The 23,373-nt window shown below is 37.7% G+C and overlaps 1 protein-coding gene across 1 annotated transcript in view; it reads right to left on the bottom strand.

The window, feature by feature from the left end:
• LOC136157377 (phospholipid-transporting ATPase ABCA3-like) overlaps positions 1–23,373 on the bottom strand; it is a 270,924-nt gene that overhangs the window by 34,823 nt on the left and 212,728 nt on the right. The window contains exons 24-26 of the mRNA XM_065919286.1: positions 22,657–22,835; positions 1,790–1,915; positions 1,371–1,565 (exon numbers count right to left, since the gene is read on the bottom strand). Of these exons, the coding sequence (XP_065775358.1) occupies positions 1,371–1,565; positions 1,790–1,915; positions 22,657–22,835 (500 nt within the window). The remainder of the gene's footprint in view (positions 1–1,370; positions 1,566–1,789; positions 1,916–22,656; positions 22,836–23,373) is intronic.

The raw sequence follows: 23,373 nt of genomic DNA, 5'->3' as shown, positions 1-23,373 counted from the left end.
TGGAAAAGACCCTGATGCTGGGAAAGATTGAAGGCAGGAGAAGGGGATGACAGAGGATGAGATGGTTGGATGGCATCAATGACTCGATGGACATGAGTCTGAGCAAACTCCATGAGTTGGTGATGGACAGGGAAGCCTGACAAACTGCAGTCCATGGGGCCGCAGAGTCTGACATGACTGAGCGACTGAACTGAACTATGTCTTCATTTTAGGCAATTTATACCCTTGAATCTACAGTAAGTTTCTTGTAAATAGCACATAGTTGGATCTTTGTTATTCATCTATTTAGCCCCTCTGTTTCTTTTTTATTTTCTGTGAGTATAATAAATTTAATCTATTTAGATTTATTGATAGGGAAGGATTTACTATTGTCATTTTTAAGTGTTTTATTTAATCTTATAGTTCTTTTGTTCCTCTTTTTCTCTCTTCTTGTCTTCCTTTTTGTTTTGATTTCTTTTTTTGATAGATTTTGATTCATTTCTCCTTTTATGAGTGAAACATCTAAAGATATTTCTTTGTAGTTACCAAGAGGCTTTTTAAAGCTAATACCAACTTAAGTTTATTAGCATGCAATAACACTCCACTTCTATCTCTTATCTCTCCAGCCTTGCCAGGGATTCTTAGATCCTCCTAAACTTCTGTGCTTGTCTAAACCATTGTGTGTGTTAGCGGCCTTAGGAGATGAAGGTGTGACAAGTCCTGACAGTGCCCTGAAGGCTGAGGAAATGATCACTTGCCCATTCAGGCTCTTAGAGGACTACTAGTTCTTATGCACTTGTTGAAACTGCCTTTTCACTCTCCACATTCCAGGGGGGTTCATGAATGCCACATCCTGTTTGCCCTCAGAACTAGGTGGTTTGAGAAACAGTCTTTTGGATGGTAGACAAAAAATTGAGGAGCTAAATGTGTGAAGCTGGGAGTTGGGAGTTCCATTCTGGTTGCAATGCACTATTTTGTGGGTGGGTTTTATGGTGCAAGTATGTCTCAGCTTATCCTACCCATCTTGATGTGGATATTTTCTCAGTTGTGTAATATGTAGGAGTCTTTCAACTAGTTTTGGGTTCATCTCAGAGGGAATGGACCCGAGTTTAACTGTTTATTTGGTGCATTCAAGGAGGGAAAGTCAAGGGTCCTATTTTACCATCTTGTTCTCCAATAGTTTTAAAGAAAATTAAAGACACTCAGATTCTCATGGTAAGGCTGTTCTAATTGCCTCAACCATCTCTGGCCAAAATTCTCATTTCTCTCTAAGTCAACAGTAGTGACATCAGTGCCTACCATGATTCATATCTATCATTTCCCACAAGTTGCTTTCTGACCTTCACCCACAAATCATGTTTCTCACACCTCAGACAGTAATGATGTCTTACCTTTAGGATATTTTTGGTGATGCTGAGGCGCTCAACGAACACATCCCCAGAGGAAGCAACCTCCTCTCCAGTCAAAATTTCGAAGGTAGTAGTTTTCCCAGCTCCATTTAATCCAAGCAACCCAAAGCACTCCTGCTTTTGGATTGTAACAGAGATATTTTTCACAGCTAAAACTATTGGACTTGAAAAATACACCTTAAAAAAATAAAGAAAACATAATATAGTAAGGAATACTTATAGGTCACAAACAAACAATACTTCAGACTCCCAAGGACCACCTCAGATAGTTTCACAAGAGTCCTTCTATTCTCTTGAGAGAATACACATAGATTCAAAGAACCACAGTAAGCCCTTGACATTAATGACATACTCTTTAATAGAAATTAAACCATCATAAGTTGTTCATTGAATAATATTACCTTTGTGAGTTCCTTAATAAGCACTGTAGCATTCAGTGACTCCTGAGATTGCTCCAGGATTCTATTTCTTTCATTTTGTACATCTTCATCTTCAGATTCCCCAGATAATTCCTTGGACACTCTATCCTATATTTTAAAAATAAGACCATAGATATGGATGCACTTTAGACATCTGGTCCATACTGGTTGGCTTTAGGAAGGCTAAACTGAGATAATCTCAGGAATGTCAAAACAGAACTTTTGACTCATTTTCAAATGACTTCCTGCATATCAACTCAGCTCTCACATATTTCCTACATCCAAAGTTTAAAACCTATACCATGAGCAAGTAGCAAGTTCTTAACAAAATGGTCACTTCACAAAAAACTGCAATAACAACAAAACTATTAACTATAATTTATTTTTTATTTTTATTCAATATAAAGTCATGTTTAATAATAAATGTGTACTTTATAAGATATCAGAAGAGTTGAGAGTAGGGAAAGAGTAACACTTTTCTTTCAAAGAAGAAGAGTGGAATCCAAGGACAGACTCACAGAAAAAATGTTTAAGATGAATTTAAATAAAATAGGAGCTCATTAGGCAACTTATGATGAGAAAGAAAGAGTAGGTAAGACATCCCACAGAATGAAAAGAATATGAAAGAATACTCTATGACTTGTATGTCATCCTTTTTATTTTGAAAGAATTTAGATGTACAAAAGAGTTATAAAAACAGGACAGCTCTAGTATACATTTTAACTTTGCCTAATGACATCATATAGTAATGATACATTGATCAAAACTAAGAAATTAACATTGGTTCAATTCTATTAACTATAGATCTTACTGACATTTAGTGCAAAATATTGTGAATGCTTTAACACTATTTTTAATATAAGCTATTTATTTAAGCATGATATATATCTTAGTTGCTGCTATTCAGTCACCAGGTCATGTTCAACATTTTGTGACCTCATGAATGGCAGCACATCAGGCTTCCCTGTCCTTCAATATTTCACTTAGTTTGCTCAAACTCATGTCCATTGAGTTAGTGATTCCAACCAACTACCTCAACTTCTGTTGCCCACTTTCCCTCCTGACTTTAATTTCCAGCATCAGGGTGTTTTCCAATGAACTGGCTCTTCACATCAGATGGCCAAAGTATTGGAGCTTCAGCTTCAGCATTGGTTCTTCCAGTGAATTTTCAGGATTGATTTCTTTAGGATTAATTGGTTTGATCTCCTTGCTGTGCAAGGGACCTTCAAATGTCTTCTCCAGCACCACCGTTCAAAAGCATCAGTTCTCTGGCACTCAGCTTTCCTTCCTTTATGGTTCAGTTTCACATCTGTACACGACTACTGGAAAAATCGTAGCCTTGACTATGTGGACCTTTACAGGCAAAGTGATGTCTCTGCTTTTTAATATGCTGTCTAGTTTTGTCATAGCTTTGCTTTCAAGGAGCAAGTGTCCTTTCATTTCATGGCTGCATTCACAGTTTTCAGTGATTTTGGAGACTAACAATATTAAGTCTGTCACTGTTTCCATTGTTTCCCCATCTATTTGCCATGAAGTGATGGGACCAGATGCCATGATATCAGTTTTTTGAATGTTGAGATTTAAGCCAGCTCTTAATATTAAAAAGAATTAGTTCCTCTTTGCTTTCTGCCATTAGAATGGTATCATTTGCGTATCTGAGGTTGTTAATGTTTCTCTTGGCAATCTTGACTCCAGCTTGTGATTCTGGCCTGATATTTCACATGATGTACTCTGCATATAAGTTAAATAAGCAGGATGGCAATATACAGCCTTGATGTACTCCTTTCTTAATGTTGAGCCAGTCCATTTTCCCATGTCTTGTTCTAACCGTGCTTCTTGACTGGCATACAGGTTTCTTAGGAGGCAGGTAAGGTGGTCTGGTATTCCCATCTCTGTAAGTATTTTCCATAGTTTGTTGTGATTCACAAAGTCAAAGGCTTTAGCATAGTCAATGAAGCAGAAGTAGATGTTTTTCTGGAATTCTCTTGTTTTTTCTATGATCCAATGGATGTTGGCAATTTGGTCTCTGGTTCTTCTGCCTTTCCTAAATTCAACTTGCACATCTAGAAGTTCTCGGCTAAAATAGTGTTGAAGCCTAGCTTGAATTATTTTGAGCATTACCTTAATAGCATGTAAAATTAGTGCACTTGTGTGATAGTTTGAACATTCTTTGGCATTTCCCTTATTTGGAGTTGGAATGAAAACTGATCTTTTTCAGTCGTCAGAGTGTTCCAAACTTGCTGACCTATTGCTGAAACTTTAAGAGTGTCATCTTGTAGGAATTGAACTAGCTCAGCTGGAATTCCATCACCTCCATTAGCTTTGTTACTAGTAATTCTTCTAGGGCCAATTGACTTCACACTCTGGGTAATCTGACTCTAAGTGGGTGATCACATCATAGTGTTATGTGGGTCACGAAGAGCTTTTTTGGACAGTTCTTCAGTGTATTCTTGCAATCTCTTCTTAATCTCCTCTACTTCTGTTAGGTCCTTACTGTTTCTGTCCTGTATTGTGCCAATCCTTACATGAAATGTTCCCTTGGTATCGCTAATTTTCTTGAAGAGCTCTCTAGTCTTTCCCATTCAATTGTTTTCCTTCATTTCTGTACATTATTTACTTAAGAAGGCTTTCTTATCTCTCCATGCTATTCTCTGGAATTCTGCATTCAGTTGGTTATCTTTCCCTTTCTCCTCACTTCTTTTCTCAGCTACTTGTACGGCCTCTTCATGCAATCACTTTGCCTTCTTGCATTTCTTTTTCTTGGGGTTGATTTTGGTCATTAGCTCCTGTACAATGTTATGAACCCCTGTACATAGTTCTTCAGGCACTCTATCAAACCTAATCCTTTGAATCTATTTGTTTCTTACACTGTATAATTGTAAGGGATTTGGTTTAGGTTATACCTGAAGGGCCTAGTGGTTTTCCTTATTTTCTTCAATTTAAGTGTGAATTTTGCAATACAGAGTTCATGATCTGCGCCACAGTCAGCTCCTAGTCTTGTTTTTGCTGACTGTATAGAGCTTTTCCATCTTTGGCTGCAAAAAATGTAATCAATCTGATTTCAGTATTGACCAGATGGGTGATGTCCATGTGTGGTCATCTCTTGTGCTGTTTAAAGAGTGTTTGCTATGACCAGTATGCTCTCTTGGCAAAACTCTGATAGCCTTTTCCTTGCTTCATTTTGTACTCCAAGGCCAAATTTGTCTGCCTGTGATTCTACATATCTCTTGACTTCCTACTTTTGCATTCCAATCCCCTGTGATGACAAAGACATGCTTTTTGGTCTTAGTTCTATTACATCTTGTAGGTCTTCATAGAACTGTTTGACTTCACCTTTATCAGTGCTATTTGTTGGGATGTAGACTTGGATTACTGTGAATTTGAGTGGTTTGTCTTGAAAATGAACAAAGATCATTCTGTCATTTTTGAGATTGCAGCCAAGTACTGCATTTGTTGACTCAGGGCTACTCCATTTCTTCTAAGGGATTCTTGTTCACAATAGTAGATATAGTGGTCATCTGAATTAAATTTACCCATTTCCTGTGGAGAAAAGGGAACCCTCTTACACTGTTTGTGGGAATGCAAACTAGTACAGCCACTATGGAAAACAGTGTGGAGATTTCTTAAAAAACTGGAAATAGAACTGCCATATGACCCAGCAATCCCACTTCTGGGCATACACACTGAGGAAACCAGATCTGAAAGAGACACGTGCACCCCAATGTTGGTCGCAGCACTGTTTATAATAGCCAGGACATGGAAGCAACCTAGATGCCCATCAGCAGACGAATGGATAAGGAAGCTGTGGTACATATACACCATGGAATATTACTCAGCCATTAAAAAGAATTCATTTGAATCAGTTCTAATGAGATGGAAACTGGAGCCCATTATACAGAGTGAAGTAAGCCAGAAAGATAAAGAACATTACAGCATACTAACACATATATACGGAATTTAGAAAGATGGTAACGATAACCCTATATGCAAAACAGAGAAAGAGACACAGAAGTACAGAACAGACTTTTGAACTCTGTGGGAGAAGGTGAGGGTGGGATGTTTCAAAAGAACAGCATGTATATTATCTATGGTGAAACAGATCACTAGCCCAGGTGAGATGCATGAGACAAATGCTCAGGCCTGGTGCACTGGGAGGACCCAGAGGAGTCAGGTGGAGAGGGAGGTGGGAGGGGGGATCAGGATGGGGAATACATGTAACTCTATGGCTGATTCGTGTCAATGTATGACAAAACCCACTGAAATGTGAAGTAATTAGCCTCCAACTAATAAAAAATTTTTTTAAAAATAAATAAATAAATAAACACACACACACACAAAAACTCACCCATTTCCACCCATTTTATTTCACTGATTCCTAAAATGTTGATGTTCACTCTTGCCAACACCTGTTTGACCACTTTCAATTTACCTTGATTTATGGACCTAACATTCCAGGTTCCTACACAATATTGTTCTTTACAGCATTGGACTTTACTTTCACCACCAGACACATCCACAACTAGGGGTTGTTTCTGCTTTGGCTCAGCCTCTTCATTCTTTTTGTAGCTATTTCTCTGCTTTTCTGCAGTAGCATATTGGACATCTACTGATCTGGGGGGCTCATCTTCCAGTTTCACATCTTTCTGCCCTTTCATACTGTTCATGGGATTCTCAAGGCAAGAATACTGCAGTGGTTTGCCATTCATTTTTCCAGTGGACTATATTTTGTCGGAACATATATCTAGATATGTATATAAGTCATAAATCAACATCTTAATAAGTTTTATTGTAACCAGTCTCAATAAAGTAAACAGAACATTACCCCTCAATAACAAGAAATATGACACGTAACTCACTATGTATTGTTATACATTAGTTTTGTTTTATATAAATGAAATTCTATTTTACATATTCTTTTACATCTGACTTATTTGGTTGCAATTTGTATCAGAGATTACTCTATGCTGTTGCATAAATTATAGGCTCTTCCTTCTGATTGCTATATTCTATTGTGTGAATAGACATTTTAAAATCCATTGTGCTATTGAGAGACATGTGGTTTGCTTCCTTCTTAAACTTTGTCTTATATAAATAATGTTTTGTGCACATTCTTTCAAATGTCTTTCAGTGAACATGACTATGTCTCTGTTGGATTTATACTTAGAAGGGAAGCTTATAGGACTTAGTTATGCACAGTTCATATGCATATAAAATAATGTTTTATTTTTTTAAAGCATAGTTATAAAATACTATATTAGCTTCCTTTTAGCTTCACATTAGCTACAAGAGAAGCCCCCTACAACATAGTAATTTCACATCAATATACACTACAAATTAATCACCACAACATCTAGTAACCATCTGTTATCATACAAAGTATTTGGAATACTATTGACAGTATTCACAATAGTGTACATTATGACCTATGACATTTATTTTAAACTGGAATTTTGTATCTCAATCTTTTTGTCTTTGTCTTTTTCTCTGAACCCTGCCATGCAATGATCACCATTGCCTCTTGTGGTCACCAGTTTGTTCTCTGCCTCTATGAGTCTGTTTCTGCTGTGTTGAGTCTCTGTCATTTGGTTTTATAGACTCCACACATAAGTATATTGTTTAGTCACTAATTTGTGTCTGACCTTTTGTGATCTATTGACTGTATCATGCCAGATTCCTCTGTCCTTGGGATTTTCCAGGCAATAATACTGGAGTGGGTTGCCATTTCCTTTGCCAGGGCATCATCCTGACCCACGGAGAAAACCCGCATCTCCTGCCTTGGCAGGCAGGCTCTTTACTACTGATCCACCATGAAACCCCACATATAAGTGAGGTCATAGTAATTGTCTCCACCACAAGCTGGAATCAAGATTGCCAGGAGAAATATCAACAACTTCAAATATGCAGTTGATGCCACTCTAATAGGAGAGTGAAGAGAAACTAAAGAACTTGATGAGGGTGCAAAAGGAGAATGAAAAAGCTGACTTGAAATTCAACATCAAAAATTTAAGATTATGGCATTCAGTCCCACCACTTCATGGCAAATAGACGGGGATAACGTGGAAGCAGTGACCAATTTTCTTTCCTTAGGTTCCAAAATCACTGCAGATGCTGACTATAGCCATGAAATTAAAAGATGCTTGCTCCCTGGAAGAAAAGCTGTGACAAACCGAGACAGCATATTAAAAAACAGAGACATTACTTTGCTGATGAAGATCCATATAGTCAAAGCTATGGTTTTCTCTTGAGAGTCCCTTGAACTGCAAGGAGCTCAAACTCATCAATCCTAAAGGTAATAAGGTAATAAACCCTGAATATTCATTTGAAAGACTGATGCTAAAGCTGAAGCTCCAATATTTTGGCTACGTGATGTGGAAAGTCAATTCATTGGAAAAGACTGATGTTGGGAAAGATTGGAGGCAAAGGTTCTCCTTTTTGTGATTTAATGACTGTATCATGCCAGGCTGCTCTGTCTGGCTCCTCTTGTCAGGGGTAGCAGAGGATAAAATGGTTACATAGCATCACTAACTCAATGCACATGAATTTGAGCACACTCCAGGAGACAGTGGAGTATGGAGGAGCCTGGCGTGCTGTAGTCTTTGCACAGAGTCAGACATGACTTAGTGACTCCACAACATTGACAATCTGACATTTCACTTAGCATAATAACCTCCAGGACTATCTACCTTGCTACAAATAGGACACTTCCATTCCTTTTTTATGGCTGAGTAATATATTGTGTATGTGTGTGTGTGTGTGTGTGTGTGTGTGTGTACGAGTATTAAGTCATTTCAATTGGGTCAGACTCTTTGCATCCCTATGGATTGCAGCCTGTCCGGCTCCTCTGTCCACGGGATTCTCCAGGCAAGAATACTGGAATACGTTATTATGCACTCCTCCAGGGGATCTTCCTTACCTAAGTATTGAACTCTCATCTTTTATGTTTCTTGCATTGATATGCAGGCTCTTTGCCACTAGCGTGACCTGGGAAGACATATGTACATGTATATCATATCTTTTTTCCATTCATTTATTGATGGACACTTAGATGGCTTCTAAATCTTGGCTATTATAAATAATGCAGCAGTGAACATAGTGGTGCATGCATGTTTCAGAATTAGTACTTTCATTTTCTTCAGATAAATATTTGAAAGTGGAATTGCTGGATCATATGGTCATTCTATTTTTAATTTTTTGAGGAACTTCTATACTGTTTTCGATAATGACTGTACCAATTTACATTCCCACCAACAGTGGCCCTGAGGGTTCCCTTTCTCCACATCATCACTTGCCAATCTAACTGGTATGAGGTGATATTGCTATGTGATTTTGGTTTGCATTTCCCTGAAAATTAGTGATGTTGAGCATAGTTTTATGTTTCTGCTGGCCATCTTAATCTCTCTTTCTGTTAGTTCATTATTATAATGTATAGAAACGCATCAGATTTCTGTGTATTCATCTTTATGCTGCAACTTTACTGAATTTACTTATTAGTTATGACAATTTTTGGTCTATTATAGTTTTTTTTATAGTTTTCAAAAATTTTTTTTTCATTTATTTTTATTAGTTGGAGGCTAATTACTTTACAATATTGTAGTGGGTTTTGTCATACATTGACATGAATCAGCCATGGATTTACATGTATTCCTCATCCCGATCCCCCCTCCCACCTCCCTCTCTACCCGATCCCTCTGGGTCTTCCCAGTGCACCAGCCCCGAGCACTTGTCTCATGCATCCAAGCTGGGCTGGTGATCTGTTTCACTATAGATAATATACATGTTTCGATGCTGTTCTCTTGAAACATCCCACACTCGCCTTCTCCCACAGAGTCCAAAAGTCTGTTCTGTACATCTGTGTCTCTTTTTCTGTTTTGCCTATAGAGTTATTAACTGCCATATGACCCAGCAATCCCACTTCTGGGCATACACACTGAGGAATCCAGATCTGAAAGAGACACATGCACCCCAATGTTCATCGCAGGACTGTTTATAATAGCCAGGACATGGAAGCAACCTATCATCTGCCCATCAGCAGATGAATGGATAAGGAAGCTGTGGTACATATACACCATGGAATATTACTCAGCCATTAAAAAGAATTCATTTGAATCAGTTCTAATGAGATGGATGAAACTGGAGCCCATTATACAGAGTGAAGTAAGACAGAAAGATAAATAACATTACAGCATACTAACACATATATATATGGGATTTAGAAAGATGGTAATGATAACTCTATTATAGTTTTAATAGTGTTTTGGATTTTCTGTATATAGAGTGGCATATGTAGAGTCAGTGTCTGTGGATACTAACAGTTTCACATTTCCATTCCAATTTGGATAACTTTTATTTCTCTTTCTTGTCTTATTGTTGTGGCTAGGACTTCCAATACTGTGTTAAATACAAGAAGTGAGAGTGGACATCCTTTTCTTGTTCCTGATTTTTGAGGAAAAGCTTTCAGTGTTTCATTATTGAGTTTGATATTAGCTGTGTGTTTATCACAAAATGCCTTTATTATTTGAGATATGTCTCCTTTATACCCACTTTGTCAAGTTTTTTTATCATAAATAGATATTGGATTTTGTCAAATGACTCTTCTGCATTTATTGAAGTGATCATGGGCCTTCTATCCATGGTTTTGTTAACATGTGCATAATATTGATTGATTTGCAGATACTGAACAAATGAATGATGGGTCATTCATTCATTCAATGAGTAATGAACCATCCAAATTCATCATTCATTCTTACACATGAAGGATCATGTGTAAAATCCTTTCAATGCATTGTTGAATTCAGTTTGCTAATATTTTGTTGAGGATTTTTGTATCTATACTCTTCAGGGATATTGGCCTGGAATTTCTTTTTTTGTAGTGTTTTTGGTTTTGCTATCAGGGGAATACTGGCCTCATGGATTATGTTTGGAGGTATTTTTTTCAATTATTTGAACTAGTTTGAGAATAGTAGGTATTAACTCTTCTTTAAATATTTGGCAGAATTCACCTGTGATTCCCTCTAGTTTTTAGACTTTAGTTTGTTAGGAGTACTTTGAATACTGATTTGATTTCAGTACTAGTGATGATCTGTTAAGATTTTATGTATCTTGTGATTGAGTCTTGGGAGATGGTGTGTTTCTAGAAATTTATCTCTTTCTTAAAAGTTGCCCAATTTGCTGCTATGTAATTGTTCATAGTAAACTCATGAAACTTTGTATCTGTAATGTCAGTTGTAAGTCTTCTTTTACTTATGATTTCATTTGAACTTTATCTCTCTGTTTTTAAAAGTGAATCTGGCTAAATGTTTACCATTTTTGTTTATCTTTCAAAGGACCAGCTTCTAGTTTCATTGATTTCTACTTTTTTTAAGTTTCTATTTATTTTGACTCTGATCTTTATTATTTCATTTCTTCTACTAACTTGGGGCTTCATTTGTTCTTTTTCTGGTTCCTTTAGGTGTGAGGTAGGATTGTTTACTTCAGATTTTTCTTGTTTACTGATGTAGACATATATCACTAAAAAGTTTCCTAGAACTGCTTTTGCTGCAATCCATATATTTGGGAGCACTGTGTTTCCATTTTCATTTTATTTCATCTTTGATATCTTCACTGATCCATTGAATGTCTAGTAACATATTGGTTAGCTTCCACATGCTTGTGGTTTTTATAATTTTCTTCTTGTAATTCATTTTAATTTTCATACTAGAATGGTCAGAAAAGATGCTTGACATGATTTCAGTCTTCTTAAATTCACTGAGATTTGTTTTGTGGCCTAATGTGAGAAAGTCCTATGTGCACCTGAAAAGAAGGGGAATTCTGTTGGAGTGGAATATTTCACATATATCTGTTAAGTCAACCTGATCTAGGCTGTCTTTTAAGTATTTGTTGTTGTTCAGTTGCTCAGTTGTGTCCGACACTTTGCAACCCCATGGACAGCAGCATGCCAGGCTCCTTGTCCACCATCTCTTGGAGCTTGCTCAAACTCACGTCCATTGAGTTTGTGATGCCATCCAACCATCTCATCCTCTTTTGTCCTCTTCTCCCGCTGCATTCTATCTTTCCCAGCATCAAGGTCCTTCCCAGTGAGTCGGACCTTTGCATCAGGTGGCCAAAGTATTGGAACTTCAGCTTCAGTCCTTTCAATGAATATTGAGGGTTGATTTTCTTTAGGTTTGATCTCCTCACAGACCAAGCAACTCTCAAGAGTCTTCTCCAACACCACAGATTATGTATTTATTTTTCTATTTATTTATATTAGTTGGAGGCTAATTACTTTACAGTGTTGTAGTGGTTTTTGCCATACATTGATATGACTCAGCCATGGATTTACATGTGTTCCCCATCCTGAACCCTGCTCCCACTTCCCTCCCCATTCCGTCCCTCTGGGTCATCCTAGGACCCCAGCCCTGAGCACTTGTCTCATGCATCAAACCTGGACTGGCGATCTGTTTCACAATTAACAATATACATGTTTCAATGCTATTCTGTCAGATCATCCCCCCCTCGCCTTCTCCCACAGAGTCCAAAAGTCTGTTCTATACACCTGTGACTCTTTTTCTGCCTTGCATATAGGGTTATCATTACCATCTTTCTAAATTCCACTTAAATGCGTTAGTATACTGTAATGGTCTTTATCTTTCTGGCTTACTTCACTTGTATAATGGGCTCCAGTTTCATCTACCTCATTAGAACTGATTCAAATGAATTCTTTCTAGTGGCTGAGTAACGTTCCATTGTGTATATGTACCACAGCTTTCTTATCCATTCGTCTTCTGATGGGCATCTAGGCTGCTTCCATGTCTTGGCTATTATAAACAGTGCTGCGATGAACATTGGGGTGCACGTGTCTCTTTCAGATCTGGTTTCCTCGGTGTGTATGCCCAGGAGTGGGATTGCTGGGTCATATGGCAGTTCTATTTCCAGTTTTTTAAGGAATCTCCACACTGTTCTCCATAGTGGCTGTACTAGTTTGCATTCTCACCAACAGTGTAAGAGTATTCCCTTTTCTCCACACCCTCTCCTGCGTTTATTGCTTGTAGACTTTTGTATAGCAGCCATTCTGACTGGCTGGTAATGCTACCTCATTGTGGTTTTGATTTGCATTTCTCTAATAATGAGTAATGTTGGGCATCTTTTCATGTGTTTGTTAGCCATCTGTATGTCTTCTTTGGAGAAATGCCTGTTTGGTTCTTTGGCCCATTTTTTGATTGGGCATTTATTTTTCTTTAATTGAGCTGCAGGAGTGGCTTATATATTTTTGAGATTAATTCTTTGTCTGTTGCTTCGTTTGCTATTATTTTCTCCCATTCTGAAGGCTGTCTTTTCACCTTGCTTATAGTTTCCTTTGTTGTGCAAAAGCTTTTAAGTTTCATTAGGTCCCATTTGTTTATTTTTGCTTTTATTTCCAATATTCTGGGAGGTGGGTCATAGAGGATCTTGCTGTGATTTATGTCAGAGAGTGTTTCGCCTATGTTCTCCTCTAGGAGTTTTATAGTTTCTGGTCTTACATTTAGATCTTGAATCCATTTTGAGTTTATTTTTGTGTATGGTGTTACAAAGTGTTCTATTTTCATTCTTTTACAAGTGGTTGACCAGTTTTCCCAGCACGACTTGTTAAAGAGGTTGTCTTTTTTCCATTGTATATCCTTGCCTCCTTCGTCAAAGATAAGGTGTCCATAGGTACGTGGATTTATCTCTGGGCTTTCTATTCTGTTCCATTGATATATTTCTGTCTTTGTGCCAGTACCATACTGTCTTGATGACTGTGGCTTTGTAGTAGAGCCTGAAGTCAGGCAGGTTGATTCCTCCAGTTCCATTCTTCTTTCTCAAGATTGCTTTGGCTATTCAAGGTTTTTTGTATTTCCATACAAATTGTGAAATTATTTGCTCTAGTTCTGTGAAAGATACCATTGGTAGCTTGATAGGGATTGCATTGCATCTATAGATTGCTTTGAACACCACAGTTTAAAAATATCAATTCTTTGGCATTCAAACTTCTTGATGGCCCAACTCATACATCTGTACATGACTACTGGAAAAACCATAGCTTTGACTATAGAGACTTTTGTCAGCAAAGTAATGTCTCTGCTCTTAAATAAACTGTCTATATTTGTCATAGCTTATTTTCCAGGGAGCAAACCTCTTTTAATTTCATGCTGCAGTCACCACCTGCAGTGATTGAGCTCAAGAAAATAAAATCTATCACTGTTACCATTGTTTCCCTATCTATTTGCCATGAAGTGATAGAACCAGATGCCACAATGTTAGTTTTTTGAATGTTGACTTTTAAGCCAGCTTTTTCACTCTCCTTTATCACATTCATCAAGAGGTTCTTTAGTTCATCTTCACTTTCTGCCATAAGGGTGGTGTCATCTGCATATCTCTTTAGTTCATCTTCACTTTCTGCCATAAGTGTGGTGTCATCTGCATATCATCTGTTACTGATATTCCTCTTGACAAACTTGATTCCAGCTTGTGCTTCATCCAGTCTGGCATTTTGCTTGATGTATTCTGCATATAAGTTAAATAAGCAGGGTGACAATATACAGCCTTGACATATTCCTTTTCCAATTTTGAATTAGACTTCTGTTCTGTGTCCAGTTCTAACTGTTTCTTCTTGACCTGATATGGGTTTCTCAGGGGGCAGATAAGGTGGTCTGGTATTCACTTATTTTTAAGAATTTTCCAGTTTGTAGTGATTCACATAGTCAAAGGTTTTAGCAAGTCAACGAAGCAGTAATAGATGTTTTTCTGGAATTCTCTTGCTTTTTCTATGATCCAGCAGATGTTGGCAGTTTGGTCTCTGGTTCCTCTGCTTTTTCTAAATCCAGCTTGTACATCTGGAAATTCTAGGTTTACATAATGTTGAAGTCTATCTTGGAGGGTTTTGAGCATGACGTTGCTAGCACATGAAATGAGTGCACTTCTGTAGTAGTTTGAACATTCTTTGGCATCGCCCATCTTCTGCTTCTGTTAGACCCATACCATTTCTGTCTTATTATGCCCATCTTTGCATGAAATTTCCCTTGGTATCTGTCATATTCTTGAAGATATGTCTATTCTTTCGCGTTCTATTATTTTCCTCTATTTCTTTGCATTGTTCACTTAGGAAGGTTTTCCTATCTCTCATTGCTGTTCTCTGGAAATCTGGATTCAGTTGGGTATATCTTTTCTTTCCTCTTTGCCTTTCACTTCTCTTCTTTTCTCAGCTATTTGTAAGGCCTCCTCAGATAACCATTTTGCCATGTTGAATTTCTTTTCTTGGGGGTGGTTTTGATCACTGCCTCCTGAACATTACAAAACTCCATCCATAGTTCTCCAGGCACTCTATCAGATCTAATCCTTTGAATCTATTTGTCACTTACACAGTATAATTGTAAGGAATTTAGTTTAGGTCATACCTAAAGGGTCTAGTGGCTTTCCTTGCTTTCTTTAATTTAGTGTGAACTTTGTAATAAAGAGTTCATGATCTGAGCCATAGTCTGCTCCCAGTCTTATTTTTGCTGACTGTATAGAGCTTCTCCATCTTTGGCCACAAAGAATACAATCAATCTGATTTCAGTATTGACCAGATGGGTGATGTCCACGTGTAGTCATCTCTTGTGTTATTGGAAGAGAATGCTTGCCATGACCAGTGCGTGCTCTTGATAAAACTCTGATAGCCTTTTCCCTGCTTCATTTTGTACTCCAAGGCCAAACTTGCCTGTTGTTTAAGTATTGTGTTGGCCAAAAATTTCACTCGAGTTTTTCCATAAGATGCTATGGGAAAACCCAAAGGAACATTTCTGGCCAAACCAATAGAATGTTTTCTCATTGATTTTCTTTCTGCATGGTCTATCTATTAAAAGAAGTGAAATGTTAAAGTCCTCTTCTAGTTTTATACAACTGGCACTATCTTGCTTTCTACCTGTATTCCTTTGTTAGGTACATAGATATTTGCAAATGTTTTATCTTTTTATTTTATTGATCACTCTATAATTATGCAATGACCCTTTCATCTCAGTACAGTGTTTGTTTTAAAGTAAATTTTAAAAATATATAATCATTGCTACCACAGCTTTTTTTTCATTTGTGTGGAAAATATTTTCCATTAATTTTCTTTCAGTATGTATATGTCTTTACCTCTGAAGTAAGTCTTTGAGGGTTGTATACACATGGGTCTTTTAAAAAAAAATCCAGTCAACTACTCTGTGTCTTTTGACTGTGATATTTATTCCATTTACATTCAAAGTAATTATCGATAATATTTACTTATTGCTGTTTTGTTAGCTGTTTTCTGTTTAGTTCTCTGATTCTTTCTTGTTCTCTTTCCTTGTAATTTAATGACTTTCTTTAGTGCTATGTTTATATTTCTTCTTTTTAAACTTTGTGTTATCTATTACAACTTTTTTGCTTGTGTTTACCATGAGGTTTGTATGTAACAACCTATGTATATAGCAGCCTAAGTTGATGATCACTTGAGTTCAAACATGCTTTCAAAGTACAATCATGTCCCACATTTTATGTTTTTGATGTCACATTTTGCATCTTTTAATTTTGTATATTGCATAATTAATTGTTTTAGATACCATTTTACTACTTTTGTCTTTTAACATTCATACTGTTGTTATAGGTGGTTGATCCACTGTCTTACTCTATGTTTTATTTCACTAGTGACATTTTTCCTTTCGTGGTTTTCCTTTTCTAGTTATGGCATTTTCTGTTTTTTCTACCTAAAGAAGGCTCTTTACTATTTCTTGTAAGGCTAGTTTAGTGGTGATAATCTCTTTTAACTTTTACTTCTTTGGGAAACTCTCTCTCCTTGAATTCTGAATGAATCTTTGCCAGGTAGAGTATTATTGGTTATTTTTTTTTTTTTTTCTATCAGTACTTTGAACATATGGCATCAGTCTCTACCTACCTGTAAAGATTCTGCTGAAAAATCAGTTGATAATCTTATGGCGGTTCCCTTGTATGTAACTAGATTTTTCCCCCTTGCTGCTTTTAAGACTCTTTTAATTTTTGTAATTTTAAGTAAAATGTATTTTGGCATGAATGTCTTTCAGTTCATCTTGTTTGGGACTCTGTGATTCTTGCACTTGGATGTCTGTTTCCTTCAATAATTTAGAAATATTTTCAGCCATTATTTCTTCAGATAGAGTTTCTGCCCCCTAATTCTCCTCCTGTAATCCCTATAATGCAAATATTATTATGCTTAATATTTTCTCAGAGGTCCCTTAAACTGTCTTCATTTTTTAAATATTCTTTTTTTCTTTTTTGCCATTCCAATTGGGTGATTTCTAATACTCTGTCTTCTAGATTGCTGATCCATTCTTCTGCATCCACTTATGTGCTGTTAAGTTACTCAAGTGTGTTTTCATTTGTTATTGTATCCTGGAGTTCTGACTACTTCTTTTTTATATTTTCTAACTCTTTGTTGAAGTTTACTGATTTCATCCATTCCTCTGAGTTTGATGAGGATTTTTATGACTAATTCTTTGAATTCTTTATCTGATAATTGTTTATTTTTGTTTCATCTAGTTCTTTTTATGAGACTTTTTCCTCGCTCTTTATTACTTTTGTTTTATGAGGTTTTGCCATGTTGTCTCTGCATTTTGCCTCACTCTCTGTTTGTTTCTATCTATTGGGTATATCAGATATAGCTCTAGGTCTTGAAAGAGTGGTCATGTAGACCACTGGTGTCCAGTGAATCCCAGTGGAACAACTCCCTCTGGTCATCAGAGCCAGGTGCTCTAGGAGTAACTTTATGTATACTAGCGTGCCTTCCTGTTGTGATTGGGCCACAATTCCTGCAGGCATGGTGCATGACTTGGTAGCTGCTGCAATGCCCTTGCAGACTGGTTGGTCCCCATCCCAACTGCCTGAGACCTGGTCACAACTACTGTAGGTGTGCTCGTGGGCAGGATGGCCCCTCAGTTAGGCTGGTTGTGAGGCCCAGCTGTGCCCATTGTAGGTGTGCTGTTGTGTAGGGCTGGCCTCCAGGAAAGGGAGATGATTTGGAGGAGTGCCAGATGGGGTGGAGTGAGAGCCACTTTGAGGACTGAGCAGGGGAACTGGGTTGGGCGGGGCTGGCACTTAGCATAAGGCTGGGGCGTGGCACACAATGTTCGTTATATATCTGGAGAATTACAGAAATGATCCCCACCAACAGTGGATCAGCTAGTTAGAAGGAGATTAAAAATATATGACATCCACTAGCACTTCTGTTCTTTGAGATAGTTCCACCAGATCTTACCCTTCTGTTCTAATGAGATGGATGAAACTGGAGCCCATTATACAGAGTGAGGTGAGCCAGAAAGATAAAGAACATTACAGTATACTAACACATATATACGGAATTTAGAAAGATGGTAACGATGGCCCTATATGCAGGGCAGAAGAAGAGACGCAGAAGTACAGAACAGACTTTTGAACTCTGTGGGAGAAGGGGAGGGTGGGATGTTTCGAAAGAACAGCATGTATATTATCTGTGGTGAAACAGACCACCAGCCCAGGTGGGAGGCATGAGTCAAGTGCTCGGGCCTGTTGGGCTGGGAAGATCCAGAGGAATCGGGTGGAGAGGGAGGTGGGATGGGAGACCGGGATGGGGAATTCGTGTAACTCTACGGCTGAGTCACATCAATGTATGACAAAACCCACTGAAAAATTAAAAAAAATAAATAAATAAAATTAATCAATTAATTTCCTTCTTATATGATCCAGGTGCTTTGCAAGTCCTCATGCTGGGACATGGAGAAAGTTGAGTTTGTATACAAGCTCTTCACAAGGGGAGTTTTGATTTCCCACAGCCAACTGGTTCTCCTGGTTATAAACCCCACCAATTCTAAAAGCCAGACATTATGGGGACTTATCTTCCCAGTGCAGGTCTTTTGGGCTGGCGAGCCTGATGTGGAGCTTGAATCCCTCCCTCCTTGAATATTACTTCTTGGGGCAATATTCCTCCCGTGGGTTCTGGTTAGCCCACATCTCTGCCCCTCCAACCCATCTTGATGTGGCCTTTTCTATATATCCTTAACTATATGAATTTTGTTCTGCTAGTCTTTAGGTTACTATTGGAGACAGTTGTAGTTGTGGTTTTGGCATTTCTCTGGGAACAAGTAAACTCCTATTCTGCTATCTTTATCTGACTCCTGAAGATAATGCCAGACAATTTTCTAATGGAGTATCAGTTTATATTCCCAACACCAATGTTTGATGGTTACAGTTGTACTGTTTCTTCAACACTTAGTATATTTATGTGTATATTGGGGTATCTCTCAGTGGCGTTCTTTGCGCTTACCAATGACTGTTGATGTTGTTCATTTACATATGCACATGCTAATAAAGCAATGCTCAAAATTCTCCAAGCCAGCCTTCAGCAATATGTGAACCATGAACTTCCAGATGTTCAAGCTGCTTTTAGAAAAGGCAGAGGAACCAGAGATCAAATTGCCAACATCCGCTGGATCATTGAAAAAGCAAGAGAGTTCCAGAAAAATATCTGTTTCTGCTTTATTGACTATCCCAAAGCCTTTGGCTGTGTGGGTCACAATAAAATGTGGAAAATTCTGAAAGAGATGGGAACACCAGACCACCTGACCTGACTCTTGAGAAACCGGTATGCAGGTTAGGAAGCAACAGGTAGAACTGGACATGAAACAACAGACTGGTTCCAAATAGGAAAAGGAGTATGTCAAGGCTGTACATTGTCACCCTGCTTATTTAACTTACATGCAGAGTACATCATGAGAAACGCTGGGCTGAAAGAAGCACAAGCTGGAATCAAGATTGTCGGCAGAAACATCAATAACCCCAGATATGCAGATGACACCCCCCTTATGGCAGAAAGTGAAGAAGAACTAAACACCCTCCTGATGAAAGTGAAAGAGGAGAGTGAAAGAGTTGGCTTAAAGTTCAACATTCAGAAAACTAAGATCAAGGTATCTGGTCCCATCACTTCATGGGAAATAGATGGGGAAACAGTGGAAACAGTTTCAGACTTTATTTTTTGAGCTCCAAAATCACTGCAGATGGTGATAGCAGCCATGAAATTAAAAGATGCTTACTCCTTGGAAGGAAAGTTATGACCAACCTAGATAGCATATTAAAAAGCAGAGACATTACTTTGCCAACAAAGGTCCATATAGTCAAGGCTATGGTTTTTCCAGTGGTCATGTATGGATGTGAGAGTTGGACTGTGAGGAAAGCTGAGTGCTGAAGAATTGATGCTTTTGAACTGTGGTGATGGAGAAGACTCTTGAGAGACCCTTGGACTGCAAGGAGATCCAACCAGTCCATCCTAAAGGAGATCAGCCCTGGGTGTTCACTGGAAGGACTGATGTTGAAGCTGCAACTCCAATACCTTGGCCACCTCATGCGAAGAGTTGACTCATTGGAAAAGACCCTGATGCTTGGAGGGATTGGGGGCAGGAGGAGAAGGGGACGACAGAGGATGAGACGGCTGGATGGCATCACCGACTCGATGGACATGGGTTTGAGTAAACTTCGGGAGTTGGTGATGGACAGGGAGGCCTGGCATGCTATGATTCATGGGGTCGCAAAGAGTCAGACACAACTGAGCGACTGAACTAACTGACTGGATGTTTGTATGTTCATTTTTGTAAAGTCAGTGTTCAAGTCTTTTGCTCATTTTAAAATTGGATTTTCTGTTAATTTTATTAGTGATTTTCAATTCAAAATATTTTTCCTCTGTGTGACTTGCCTTTTGACTCATTTAATGATGTCTTTTGATGATTATGCCTTCACTGTCATGGTTATATTTGCTATGCTTTTGTTCTGAAAGCTTTATTGCTTTATCTTTCACACGTAGATGTAAAAAAGTTGTAAACTAAAACCAACCTGTATGAAGTAAGATGGGAATCAAAGTTCATTATGTGCTTATGGAAATCCATTTGAATCGGCATCATTAATTGAGATGAACATCCTCTCTTCACTGCATTTTGTGTCAGTTCTGTCATATTTGTGCATCTATTTCTAGACATTTTATTCCATTGTTTTCAAAGTTTAACATGCACAGAATTACTTGAGTGGCTAGTTAAAGCAAGAATAATGGCTGCCATATGACCCAGAAGTCCCACTCCTGGGCATACACACTGAGGAAACCAGATCTGAAAGAGACACGTGCATCCCAATGTTCATCGCAGCACTGTTTATAATAGCCAGGACATGGAAGCAACCTAGATGCCCATCAGCAGACGAATGGATAAAGAAGCTGTGGTACATATACACCATGGAGTATTACTCAGCCATTAAAAAGAATTCATTTGAATCAGTTCTAATGAGATGGATGAAACTGGAGCCCATTATACGGAGTGAAGTAAGCCAGAAAGATAAAGACCAATACAGTATACTAACACATATAAGTGGAATTTAGAAAGATGGTAATGATATCCCTATATGCAAAACAAAAAAAGAGACACAGATGTACAGAACAGACTTTTAGGCTCTGTGGGAGAAGGCGAGGGTGGGATGCTCTGAGAGAACAGCATTGAAACAAGTATACTATCAAGGGTGAAACAGATCACCAGCCCAGATTGGATGCATGAGACAAATGCTCATGGCTGGTGCACTGGGAAGACCCAGAGGGATGGGATGGAGAGGGAGGTGGGAGGGGGGATCAGGATGGGGAACACATGTCAATCCATGGCTGATTCATATCAATGCATGGCAAAAACCACTACAATCTTGTAAAGTAATTAGCCTCCAACTAATAAAAATAAATGGAAAAAAAAATAATGGCTTCCAACCCCAAATCTTCTGGTTCAGTAGGTCAGGGATGGGGCCTGAAAAGTTACATTTCTAAAAATCTGAGCTCATGCAGATAACCACACTTTAAGAAAAAATTATTCTTTCTGTTACATTGATCTATTTCTCTGCCTTAATTACTATAGTTTAAAAAACACATATATGGTAGTATATGTCTACCATATTTGTTCTTTCTCAATATTTCCTTGGAGATTCTTAACATTTTGCATTTCTGTGTACATTTTTAAATCACTTTACATTTTCATGTAAACTTTAGAATCAACTGATCAGATGATCATTCTATAGACAGACAGACAGACACACACACACACAGGATTTTGATTGGAATTGCATTAAATCTTTAGATTAGTTTAGGGAAAATTGTCATCTCCCCATGATTGGGTTTTCCAAAGCAAGAACATGTTATATTTCTTCATTTATGTAGGCCTTCTTTAATATTTCAATTTTTTAAAAAAATATTCCATGAAGATGTCTTACATGACTTCTGTTAGACTTATTCCTGGGTTGTTTTTTTTTTTTTTAATTCAAGTAACACCATTTGAATGTTTTTATGCTTTTCAAATGACATAATTTTATATTTAACTTTTTGTTTGTGGCTTATATATAGATATACAACTGATTTTTCTATGTAGACTTTTTATTTAGCAATAGAACAGAGACCAAAACTTTGAACTTTAAGAAAGAGTCCAGGAGCTTTTGACAAACACCAACATTTGAAAACAACTGTAGTAGAGATGTGTTATTAAATATGCATTCTGTAGGCCAACAGAATCAATATCACTTGGGAGTTTTTGAACTACACAGGGATCAAGTTAGGGTGAATGAGCAATTTTGGGAGGGAATGGTTTTCTGACACAGGAGATGTTCAAGGGAAAGCTTTCTATTATGATCAAAATATTTTACAGTATCATGTTCTGACTGGTAGAGGTCATAATGTTTAGAAACCAAAATTAAAATTATGATAAATATCTTTGATTCATATTGATCCCAGGCAACATGGAGTGATTTATATTCCTATATCTTAGTAATGAAGTTAGGCAGATAGAGACATGCTTTTGGTCTTAGAAATATCTCTGATTCAATAAGATACTTACCTTATATAATTTTTTGAAGATACCAAACAAAATGTAGCGAAACACAAAGGTTTTCACTTTCCACAAGGTGGTCTCCAGAAGGAATATCAAGAGGAAGAAAAGAAGTCCTGTGACAGCCATTGCAAGTAAGTATCTTCCAACTGCATCACGTTCCAAGGTATATATACTACGCTCAGTTACTGATGACAACAACAAATAAGATATGGACTTAGTTTAAGAGTTAACTCAATGAGCAAACTTTAAAAAGTCAACAAATAGGAAGTACTAAGGAATGGTTATCAAGTAAGCTCAAAATTAATGTATTTAATTGCATGTTTAAATAACTTTGTATGTCATGCAAAATATTTTCAAAATCCGTTACAGTCCAAAATCTATACAGTCCATGGAATTCTCCAGGCCAGAACAGTGGAGTGGGTAGCCTTTCCCTTCTCCAGGGCATCTTCCCAACACAGGGATTGAAGCCAGGTCTCCCACATTGCAGGCAGATTCTTTACTAGCTGAGCCCTCAAAATCCATTAATGGGGGCAAAACCTTTAATTCCATGAGCTTTGTCTTGCTATAGTTCTAGGCGTCCATTCCCAACACAGATAGTCAGAATCATTGGGTGAATGCCCACCCACACTAACTAGAGTACGGGGTAGTAGCAGAGATTCTCCTTGCCCTCAAATATTGTTTTCTCTGAAAATACTTTAGATAGAGGTTTTGAAAATTGGAGCA

This window comes from Muntiacus reevesi, chromosome 2 (genome assembly GCF_963930625.1).
Source record: "Muntiacus reevesi chromosome 2, mMunRee1.1, whole genome shotgun sequence".
NCBI classification, from domain to species: Eukaryota; Metazoa; Chordata; class Mammalia; order Artiodactyla; family Cervidae; genus Muntiacus; species Muntiacus reevesi.
Note: the sequence above shows the minus strand (reverse complement) of the source record. Positions and strands in the feature narration are given on the sequence as shown.